This window comes from Anopheles stephensi, chromosome 2, assembly GCF_013141755.1.
Source record: "Anopheles stephensi strain Indian chromosome 2, UCI_ANSTEP_V1.0, whole genome shotgun sequence".
In the NCBI taxonomy this organism is placed as follows: Eukaryota; Metazoa; Arthropoda; class Insecta; order Diptera; family Culicidae; genus Anopheles; species Anopheles stephensi.
Window position 1 is genome coordinate 13,121,434 of NC_050202.1, and position 12,382 is coordinate 13,133,815.

General features: G+C 42.4%; 1 protein-coding gene across 2 annotated transcripts in view; it reads left to right on the top strand.

Moving 5' to 3' along the window:
- Positions 1-12,382, top strand: part of LOC118504048 — a 219,262-nt gene that overhangs the window by 201,050 nt on the left and 5,830 nt on the right. For both annotated transcript variants that reach the window (XM_036038052.1, XM_036038051.1), the window contains exon 5: positions 11,806-12,310. In XM_036038052.1, coding sequence (XP_035893945.1) covers positions 11,806-12,310 — 505 coding nt within the window. The remainder of the gene's footprint in view (positions 1-11,805; positions 12,311-12,382) is intronic.

A 12,382-nucleotide genomic window follows, 5' to 3' on the forward strand; every position in this document is an offset into this window, starting at 1 on the left:
TTTCCAAGGACCAAATTTCCTCATTTGCCTTGGTTCAAATGACCGTTGGCACACGTCCACAGAAGATGAGCATTTTTTTTGCTGCTCTTTCTCGTCCAAATCTGTCCAGAAGCGGTGTGCAATTACTAGCCAAAATGCTTAGATTTTAATGTTTCTTTAAAGTACCTCAAGTGTGTCCCCATCTGTGGCACCAAAAGAAGCTCCCGGTTACGGGTGAGTTCCTTTGTTTCGAAGACATCGGTACGTCCTGCACCGTTACAGTCCAGCCCAATGTCTAAGTGGTTCCATCCTCTCGTCCTCTATCTAGCTATAAGACAGCTAATAGCATCATTCTGGACAGTAGAATTTTGGGCTTTTCTTGCATTCTTAAAAGCACCAGCATTAAGATCTAGACTTGTTTAAGTGAAAAGATTACAAAAAATAGAAGAATAAGACGGTTGAACATAAGAAACACACAAAAAAAAAGTTCAACACCCTCAATTTTCCCCTGGTGCTGGGCTGTTGAAAATAGACAAAGTTGGATAATCCCATTCGTTTGCCTCCCACAAAAAAAGGGCAAGAGACGATTCTGAGCGAGAAATTTTTAAACCAGCCACCAGCACCGGCATGTTTTGATGGCTTGAATTTTTCATTCCATTTTCTACCATGCTGGTGTGATTTTCATTCTCGCTTCTTTTTTGTGTGACTGAAGAGGAAAAAGGGGGGACCCTCTGTGATGGCCATTTTAATTCTCACAATCATAAAAAAAAACAGGCAGAACTTTAAAAGTGAGGTGTTTGTTCTGATTGTTTTGGTAACGCGATCGTTATCGCGCTTTTATTTCTGTCGCTCGGAAAATGGCCCACACTTTTCCCGCGGGAGAAAATTGAGCCGGGCGAAATACAAACATATAAAGCCCTAATGCGTCACAAAACTGCTGGGTAAGCGATTAAAAGTTTGATTAGCGACGTTGTTCGGGTGCGGCTCCTGTTGGAATTTGCGTTGAAACAGTTGATTTACGAGTGTTTAACCCGTGTGAAGAGTGTGTGTGTCACTTTGATAAGAGTGACAAAAAATGAGACTCATTCCTCAGTTGGTTGGTCAATCACTATTTCGCACATGTCATGCAGGCGTTATATCGATGTCAGAGAGAGAGTATGGTTCGAGTTGCATAAATCAACCAGTATCTGCATCCGGGCAGACATATAATGGAAGCGGTTACTGCATCTATTGTTTAACCTTATGATGTGTGCTTTTAAGAAGACACACGTACACAAAAAAAAAAACAATGTGCTCACTGATGTGTGGAAGGCAGGTGAGAGATGTGGTAGTTAGAAAATAATATCTGCATGAAAACATGATAAACGAACAGCTACTGCAGTGATGGAAAATGAGGCTGTCACATTGATTAATTTAAAGCGATACGCTTGCAGTGCAGTGTAGCGTGTTTAATTGACCGTCCCACGACCATCCGGCAAAGCTAGATCATCGATTGACATCGATTTCAATTTGTGTTTGATGATGCGAATGCAGAGAAAAAATCATAATCGTTGGCACAAAACTGGACCCACTTCTATTCAATTAGCAGCGGAAGTTTGTCGTTCGGTGGTGAAGCTCAAATTATTAAACTCTGTACCTGGAAACATATTTTTAATGGTGCTTTTGGGTTGATTAGTTCCTGCCGCTCGGAAAAAAGAGCTTCTGTTTCACGTTTCAAGTGCGGAACTAGAGCAGCAAACATGCTTTTGAAGTGCTGCCCATTAAACTCTTCATCACTGGAGAGCTTGGGTCCATTTGCAATGAGGCAAAGTATTTTTATTTTTTCATTAGAATAAAAAAGTAAGAGGAAAACAGGAAAGGTACCCGTTTCAAAGGAATCTATTTCAAAGCAGCAAATAGTTTGTTTTTCTTCTCCCAGGAGGATGAAACACCAAATGGGGCATTTAGGACGAATCAATGTACAGAAAGAGAAAAACCAACTCTTATTTTTGCTGAGTTTATTATTAGAAAAGAACCTACCAACTGCCAACATTAGATCGATTCTGTATCGATTGAAAAAGTCGTTTGACGCCTGGATGTAGGCAATTTGTGAGGGTAAAATAAGAGCATTACGAGGGAATGATATGTTATGAGATGAATAAAACATGAATACGAATAAACTAGCTAGGTTGAATTTGAATGAACGGACAAGATGAATTGAGGTTGAATTCTCGAAAGTCTTTAAGTTGATTGACCTTATGCTTTAAATTTAAAAAAAACCTCTTCAATCACATCAAAGTGAAGCAACAAATCTAATCAACATGCTGGGTAGTATACGGACTTCTTATGATGTTAACATTTTCTGATCTCATTTCTTAAATTTCTGTTTTAAACCGAACGCTTCAGCTGGTACGTTAAACAACCTCCAGGAAAAGAGGGTTTTCCTTTGAAATTTTCTTAATAACTCCAATGCTACTACCATTTACTCAAAGGTTATTAATGTGAAATTCACCCCCTTAAAGTAGTAAATTAATCTCGTTAAAAAATGGTCAAAAACCAACACAAACGCGCCGGATGGAATGGAGGAAATTTGTTAATTCCAGCCCACCCCGTCGACTAATATGTGCTTTCGCATATGTTCGCGTTCGCATAAACGCAAGAATGGCATTGCAAACAGGTAGCCAGCTGCACCACAACCGCTTTAATCCCATTAGTTAGTTGTTTGGATTTCGGTACGCTTAAGCTTAAGCGCTGGCAGAATGGGTAAAATATTTGGAACATTTCGAACCCAATTAGCTGCCCACCGGTAGCCCTTTCCTCAGCGTGGACGGCGCCTAATCAAGAGGCCGGCTAATAAACTTGTACGAGGCACGCAGCTTCAAAAATGCCACCGGCAGTTTCGAGCTTCGGCGGAAGAGCAGACCTCTACGGCGCCGGTGAGGCGAGCAAGTTCAAGGGCGACTGCCAATGGAGCCACCGGAAAGGAAAGCTTCCGATCGTACGATCGATCGATCGATCGAAAAGGTCGATTGCGAATGCTTCCCTGCCCCGTTCCGTGCGACTGAAGAACCAATCAAACCAATCTTTTCTCCCGGCTCGCCAGTAAGACAGGGCAACAAAAAAAAAAAGGTTGTCAGGAAATCATCGGGAGTCGGTGAGGGTGGTGCAATTATCGTTCCATCTTTCCCGATATCTGCCGTAGCTATTTGTGCCAAAACAATCACGATTTTGGTCCCATTTCCATTACTCCATGGGCCCGGAAAGTTCGATCGATTATCGCGCGAACGTGAGCATATGCAGTGCGAGAGATAAGCGGGAATCGGTGGAACGTTTTGCTGATCGAATCGTGCCGTTGCCCATCTGCTGATCGGGGGTGCTATTCGGGCGTCATAATAAAACATTGCACGAATCGTAAATAAAATGTGAAATTACGTTGCAAGCTTTGTGGTTTGTCTTATCGGTAGTAGACGCGCGCCTTTCTGTTGGGAGGGCGAGTGGGGATGGATTTTTACTACTTTCTGGCGTCAGTGGCAAATCATTTGATACAGATTATTCTTTATTTTATAAATTTTAATAGCTTTGTCATTTTATAGTTGTTATTTTGGCTTATAAATAACCTATGAACTAATTTTATGAGCAGCATGTCTGTGTACTACATCCTCATGTGCTGTGTATTCGAAGCTAGATTATGTTGAGATTGGATTAAACTCTCGTCTCACTTCAACCCAACTTAGACCACTCTAACCTATCAATAATATTAGTACTACCAGTTAAGATGTTTCTTCATATTAGACTAAGATTCTAACTAGTCTAACTAAGATCGGTCAACAAGGTCTCAGGCCGAAGGAACAGCGGCGCCGGTCTTCACCATCACGACCGGAGTTCAAATTCCATCCGGTCGGCCTCTCCGTACTCAGGACTAACTACTCAGCTCCTACGGGTAAAATCAAGTTACTGGAAGCTAAAAACAGCACACCAAGACCTCGCGAGGTTGTAGTGCTAAGAAGAAAAAGATTCTTGCCGATGTTGACCACAATCTGCTAATATTGTTTATGAAGGTTGAATATTGGACTGATACTCGAGGTTTTATCATGGTCAACTACACGCTGTTATGAGCGATCATCGACGCTAGTTGATACAGAGATCTTACTGACTTCATGGACTTTTACAATATCTCTTACTTTAATTCTAAAGATTATTGCTAAAGACTAATTTTTCTTACATCTCTCGTTCATAATCAAGTCCACCTTATATCCAAGATTCAGCCCTGGCGAGGTACGATCCGCGATCTTCAGTCGATTAGGCCTAATTATGAAACTAAGGGAACTATGATACTTTGTTTTTTTTTTGTATATTTGACACAGACATATAGAAATAGCCTCATAACGCTCCCTAGATCTCATAAACCAAGACAAAGTCGTCTACATTATTTATAATTTCAAATTAAAACTTAATACTCACATAGAACAAACCTTTAATGCTTCAAAAATTGAATGTTGTTGTGATTCCTCTCATCCCCGGCTTGTCAAACTAAAAGACAATAGATTCCCCCCTTTGAAACAAAATCTCCCACAAAAAAAAAAAAACAAAAAAAGTAATGCAATAAAACTTACCCAAAGTGCACCCTTTTCGTTTAATCTGAACGATCGTGCTGTTGTCAAAGCTTTTGATTTAACGACCGTAAAACATACTATTATCTTTCCATTATGTTAACGCACACACAAATACACAAACTCACACAGCGTACATCTTTTATCATAAATTATTGTACGTGGCGCATCACCCCCCCAAAAAAAGTAAAACATGAAAAATACAAATTGCACACTGAAGCCCCCCCCCCTTATTGGTAGGTGATTGTATCTTTCGGCAGGCTTTGCATTAACCGTTTGTATTTATTCATTAGGCTCGCGGAAATCTCTCGCACGCACGAGGACCAGCTACTACTGCTGGCCGGCCATGTGACACCATGGCCTCCATTCTTGTCACGTTTTTCCCGAGTCCCGAAAAAATTCCCATCCGCGAGAGTGGTGTGCCTTCGGGGGTCGTCGCGTTTCGGCGCACCATAAATCAGCCCGGGAACCGACCGGGGAGCAAATCGTCATTTGCGACCCACTTTTACACCTCCCTTTTGGGGAGTTTTTTTGTTTTTGGTTGACGCATCAGCTGGCTTGTACGATGAGGTGATGAGCTGAAGACATAACAGTCAGTCAGTCGGAATCGGCATGCCATTTCGTGAATTGCTTAAGCGCCGTTCCTTGGTGGAAAATGGAGCAAAGTCTGGATGTTTTAAACGGGGCAGAGTAGTGTTTTAGCTGTAGCTATTTGTCAGATTGCGTCATAGCCGGGGATGCACAAAAGCTTGTTTGGACCCATAGGCTTAAAGCTCTGAGAATGAGTGATATCTTGACGTGTCGGTTCCGTTGCGGATCGTGACGAAGATGTAGACGAGCGATTAAAGACGTCAACCCAAACAAGATCCAGTTAACTGCTTTCTAATAGTTGACTGGATTCCAGGGACAGCGAGCGATCCTTAAGTTCTTGATGGTCTTCCGAAGGGGGGGGGGGGGGGGAGGGGTTTATAGTAACAAAGCTATAATACTGCTATAATAATTTATTTACACTCAAGCATCATTAGCAAAGGGTGAAATATTAACTCAAAAATCCAAAGCGACTTTTCCCATTTACTTTCTCGAGAAAGTATAAAATCACCACACGCCGATCGATTGCCAAATGTGTGGCTCCGGGGGCCCACTAGCACAGCAACCCCCAAGTCAATGAACCCGTGGCCATGTTTTGCGCCGTTTCCCCTTTGTCGTTTTGTTCGCTGCTTTGTACCCTTCTCAACCTGATCACATGATCTTCCATAATCGTATCGAGGAAACGAGGAGGGTGGCCAGCAGGAGAAGGACGCCAAGCGGGATGTTCTGCACACGCCATTCCTGCTTTTGGCCGGCGAGAACACTTCTACTGGCAGAATCTCGTTCGGCCCGGGTAACGTGTGTACCGTGGACTGCTGGTAAGGCCCCCTGCCGGGTTAGGCGCGCGCGATCGGCCATTTATTTCTGCGCTCTGGAACCAAGAGAGAGGCACGAAAAAAAAGACGTCCGTAAGGAATCTACGGGCGCGCGCACGCTCACGCCCCGCTAACACGCGCAAACGGCCATTTCAGCTGCATTTTCTAGATTAAAAATAAACCCACAGCAGTGGCATGGGTTGGATGGTTAGAATCGGTTGAAGATGGAGAAGAGAAAACACACATTTCCAGGGAGGATTTTTTGTCGTTAGTGTACGGACAGCTGTGTTGTGGTGCATCGATGCACTTCCGTGTATGCATTCCGGTTAAAAGTAACACAAATAAAATCCGAAATTCATCTCCGAGTGGCTTTGAGAGTCGTTCCTTCCTGCTCTCAGTCCTGGAATAGCGGGAGGGCATAGGTTGCTGACCAGCACCAGCAGCAACAGCACATGGGGCGAACTCTTGGTTCAGAACCGGATTACATAAGACGCGGATTGCCATTTAGAAGGTGTTTGGCCGCCGTGTTGTACCAGGCGAGCGAGAGGTTAAAATTTTCTTGGACGCACTGTCGGCTACGACTGGTCAGAAGTTTATTTTTTATTCTAGATTGAAAACTCGAGGGACTGCACTCTTCAAACTTCAAATAATGGCACATGGTGGCGCCACCTAGATCTGAAATTTTTAACTAAAGAACCTTAGTACCTACATCAAATAAATTTAATTTATCCGAATTTTAGTTCAAGAAACTACCCCCAAAACACACTTCTCATTACGGTTTGTTAAAGACTCGCTCCCATAGTGCTGGGACGAGGTGACTTCTCGCCAAAATAGGCATTTGTGCGTTTGTTCGCTCAGCCCACTAACATCGGTACTGACACCCCCAGGACCAAGACCAAAACGGTGCGAAGGGTAGAGCGAAGAAATTAGATACATTTCCACAAATGGCTATCGTGTACTGCAGGATCGTAGCGATCCGAGTCACACCTCTCCGACCAACTTAGAAGAAGGTTGGTGTGTTGCATCTGATGTCCGCGAACCCAACCCTCGAGGGGGTCGTCACACTGCCCTTTTGCTGACTACGGAGCGCTAGAGCAGAGCGAGAGGACCTCATTGCAACATTGATACATTTTTCCCTTCTCAAAACAAGCTCCCTCACGTGCAAGAAGACGATCAAGAAAAACCCCAAGTCCGACCCAAGTCCAAGTCTGTCGCGACATTTATCTTCTCCGCCTTCAGTAGGCAAACCGGTGGAAGTAGACCTGTGGTTGCGGTGTGACAATCGAACTGCCGGACAGGATCTCACCTCTCCCGGCGGACTGATGATGCATCCCCCGGATTAATGTCGTGCTTCAGTGGGACTCGAAGGAGCAGCATGAGGAGCAGTGGGTCAAGTCAAAGGAACGAAGGAGAGGTGGTCATACCCGATATGTTTTACCGTTTTGGATTTAAGTTTCTTTCATTGCTTGCCTTTCGCCCCGCAGCTCTGGGGTTCCATTCTGAGGATACATAGGAGAAGGATTTATTCCGTTCGCTTTCTCTTGCACTCCAGCCACCTCTCTCTCTCTCTCTCTGTCTTTCTCTCTTCCATTTGGGGGTTGTAGTAAGCGATGGTGTAAGCTCTCCAAAACCCGACCGGAAGAACCAGTTTGCATATCTAGCGGTGGTAAATCATGTTTCCAACTACGCGCGAGAGCACCGTTTTGCCGAAAAAGTTTTTCCCCTTATGAGGGCAGTTGTACACGCGTACATGGACACGGCAGTTCTGGAAAGTTCTGCCAGTTGAGCGTTGTCTGCTGTGTGGCGAAAAAAAGTTGTAGAGTCGCTAAGGCAGTTTTTTTTTTTGTGTGAATTTATTCGCTTGTTCAGCTTTAAATTTAAATTGGATGAGTGATTCGCGATATTGCTTTATTAAAGTGATGGAGAAAGAAAGTCACTTGTAGCTTTAAAAATTCTTCAAAAATAGTTATTCCAATTGAAATTAACCACTAGAATTTGAATATTGAATCTGTCTGCGTAATGTTAAAGCCAATTCGGTGTAACCTTATTATCCTCTTTCTAGCACCCCTGAAAGTATGCAATCCGATTGCAAAACAGTCTCAAGGCCTGCAATACTAAAAATCGGTCCAATCTAATAGCATTTTCGTTAATGCATGGCACAAAAATCCATATAATTGTGAGCTCAAATCCAAGCACAAAAATAGATCGCCAATAGAGTTAAGACCAAATTAAAAGAGTCTAAATAATTCATAGAAGGCTATCGGATACCTGTGATAAAAGCAAGATCCTCTAAATACATGTTTAGATGTTTAAAGCAACCCGTTATATTGAGGTTCAATTTAATATAGTTAAACGATCACCAGTCGATTTAATACGATTTGTTATTAGCTACTTACTCTCTTTTACGCCTGAATGTATGCAATCACTATTAAATAAATCGTTTTTGTCTTTGATTCCCGATGTATTATTTTTTATTAGGTAGTCAAATAACTATTCAAATTGGTATTTTATCAGGAATACACCATTCTTGAACTATTTTGATCTTAATTAAAAATTCTATAAGTAATTCTTGTATTGAATAGTGGGCAGCAATACGACCAGGCCATTCTATTAGAATTAACAAAATAGCAGACGATTAATCATGCAAGAGGAAGAGATTTAAATTAAAGAGCATAATTCTAAAAAGACTTGAAGAAGAAAACGCTTTTTTTTCGATAAAAACTGACAAATTACAAATGCATTGCATACCTGCAGGCTGAACTTTAGACAAACACTTCGACAAAGATATATTATTAAGGTACCATTTCTTTTGCTCAAAATTAACTTTAAATACATCAAACTGGTTGGCCTAAACTATATTTGCTTTATAATTTAAAGCTGTTATTCTGAACCATCAATTACCTGATTACTGTGCAACCATACAGTTTTATTTTACTATTTTAATGCACACATAACAAAGTCATGCTTTCAAAAGCTATTTTTTTAAACAAGAAAAGGTTCATTGTACTTCATAAAAGCATAGCCATTCTCCCACTCACCCACTTTTTGCCTCCAAGCAAGCACGATTTACATGCAAATAAGCATTTTCTTTTTCAGACATTCGAGTTGCTTTGCATGAACACCTGCACTAATTAATTAACAACCGAATATTAAGGGAAAACCCACCTCGGAAAAAAAGCTACCCCAAACCGGAGACAAACAATGGTTTCAAAAATTACAGACGTTAAATCCGTACCCGTGGAATGAATATTACACAACACCCCACTCCAAAATGCTCCCAATGGCCGCCACCATCTCCTCATGATGAGTGGACGCGGAAAGCGGTCTCTCGACTCACGCCACTAGGAGGAGGTGGTGACGCAGCGTTACACCGTTTACCGTCGGGCGAACGCGATTAATAATAACAAAAAAAAGCCCGCGCCCGACCGAGTGACCCCGCCCGAGGGTCACGTTTCGTTTAAGAACAACCGCGTCCATCCGTCCGTTATGACCCATATAATACAATTCACGGCGGAAGTAAGCGGGATCTATCGCCATTGAGATAATTGAAACAAAAATTGGGGTGGAAATAGGTGGTTGTTGGTCTTGAGATAATAGTTCTCAGCACAACACAGCCGGTGGTTTGATCCAACATTTCGGTGCGGTGAACCATGGAGTCCTTGCATTGCGTGCGTGCCTTGAAACAGAGGGAAATATCTGCACGAGGTTCCGCCCGATAGTTGTTGTGATTTGTGGTAGCGATCGGGGAAAAGTTGCTTCTTGGAAGCTCACCACCTCCGTGAAGATTGGCGATGATCACTGTCCATCGATAGCTGCTGTGTCGCACGGCTACAGGGAAGGAAGTTGATTGAAACAATTATTGATTTATTCATCTGACATCGTGTGGAGTAGTGAGACCTTGCTAGAAGCGACCACACACACCGCCATTGAGACTTGTCCGTTATTGAGGGTTGCTTCCCATTCTTTTGCCGTTCGATAATTGATCAAAGCGAAAAAGTCTGCCCGGGCGAAGGCGTCTTGATGTCTCCGCCTCCTATATTGTGCTGTGTCTTCCTCCCATAACTGGAACGGATGTGATCTGCTATAATTCACCGCACTCAAACACAGACAACGCAGTCCGCCGATCGTGTCGTATAACTGTCAATAATCGATCGTTCGATTGGTGTTCCATCGAGTGAGGACGCACCCGTCGCTCGAACAATTTATAACCGAAAATTGACATCCGGAGATCCGGAGATGGCGGGGAAGGAGTACCACCTTGAGCAGCACCGCCCGGGTGGACCCACCCACGTGGACAGGCGTGCAATAATTCCGGCAACAGAGCGGCAACAGTCAGTCAACATTCCGGCATTTGCCGTTTGCCGACAGTTTCTGTGCTTTGAGTCATGCATGAACAATTTACGGCGCGCGCGAACTACTTAACCTTTTGCGAGCTGGTCGAACGTGCTGGCCGTGAATGGCGCACGGGTTTGAAACAGTAGCAGCATAGGGAACTGCAACAGCAAAAAATATTTATTTTGATTAGTTTGTTTGTTTGCTGCTACTGGAAGGAATGTGTTCCGCGTGTGTGTGCGATGTGATAAAATAGCGGAACCGGGGCAGCAGATATTCGTTAAATGGGTGTTCCAGCAATTTGGCAGATAATTTATGTTACCACCGGCACACACATTTATCATTGGCGTGATTTGTTTTTGCATTTTGCGGTAACAACCAGGAGAGGGAGGGTCGATCGGCACAGGCAGTGACAACATATAAGACAACAAATCAAAACGATAATTTGCGGGTGCTTTAAAACCGCGCCTCGATTGTTTTAATGGGGCGATGGCCAAGTCGGACTGGGGACACTCACACACACACATGGGATAGAAGAGCAACAGTTTAATTGTGAGTGACAGCATAGAATCTCATTTGTGTCCACATGGGGCTAAAGAATACAAAGTATTAACTCCAAAGTATGTACTCCATAAAAGCTTAATAGAAAGAGATGTATCCCAATGATCAGCTCAAATAAAAATATCATTCGATACATGAAAAAATAAGCTGAAAACGAATACAAAATCAACACATTTTAATTGCATTTATTTAACTTAAAAAAGCAAGAAATATAAATCAATATCAACTGCAGAAAATTTCATTTATTTATTTATATTTAAATTATGAAATTTCAATTTATAAGAGAAAAATTTAAATAAAAAATTTATAAAAGAATACATAAATCACCAACTGAAGGAATAATAAGAAAAAAAAAGTTTTATCTATAAATTTAAACAACAAGTAAAACACTGTGGAGTACTTATCGTTCTACTGCAACTCTCTCTGATTTTTTAGTAACAAAGAAGAAATTGAAAATTGAAGAAGATTGAAGAAGAATTGAAAAAAATTAATAAACATATAAATGAATAAATGATTATCGAAATAAATAAAAAAAATATAGAAATATAGATATGATTACCTAAAAAATAAATAAATAAATAAATAAATTAAACAAAAAATAAATAAATAAATATATAAATATAGAAATAAATAAATACATAAATAAGTAAATAATAAATACTTAAATAAATAAATAAATAAAAATAAGCTTAAATAGCAGTAACATATAACCGCAACTCAAGCCGAGTAAAGCAACATTGACGCAGTATACTAGTAGTATCTGAATTTATCTCATTGTGCTTTTCCTTTGAATTTCGATTGTTAGGGGCTCAGAAATTCACCATGCGCAAGCTATTTCATAATCTTTGCTGAAGGAATTTAATATTGTATAAGCGCACCGAGCACGCGGACATTCAGTTACTAATTAAATTTGGCTTTCTTCTCCCAATACCATCTCGCAGAGTCCAGCCACCATATCGCTTCGTCCGGGCTAACGGCAGCAGGCACCGATAGCATCGAAGGTCCAGCCGTCGTCGTCATCTCCCAGAACACCGCCAGCCCCGCTACCACCACCACAACCGACGCAGACAAGAAGAGTACCGCCCCGGGCAGTGTCACGAGCATGGACTCGATGAATAATGTAGTGACGACGACAACCACCGTGACCGCCATCGCCAGCACCGTGCATCAGCTCATACCGTCCGCCGTCTCCACCGTCACATCCTTATCCACCGCCGCCGTCGCAGCCCCGAATGGTGGCAAAGTAGCGCCACCGGCATTCTCACGACTACCACCGGATGGGCATGAGTTCCCGCCGAACTTTACCGAACCTTCCACTGTTGCTGCGGACGCTGTTACCGTCAACAGTGTCAACGGGAACGCTTCCACCAACCCGGGTCCGGTGGCCGCGATGACGATTATGAACGGTGCACCGGTACTCGCCAAATCGCACGACAAACATTCCAGGTTAGTATGGCGACGGAGGTTCTCTTTGAGAGCTCGTGGAAAATTGAGGAATTCTTCAATAAAAAATGTCTC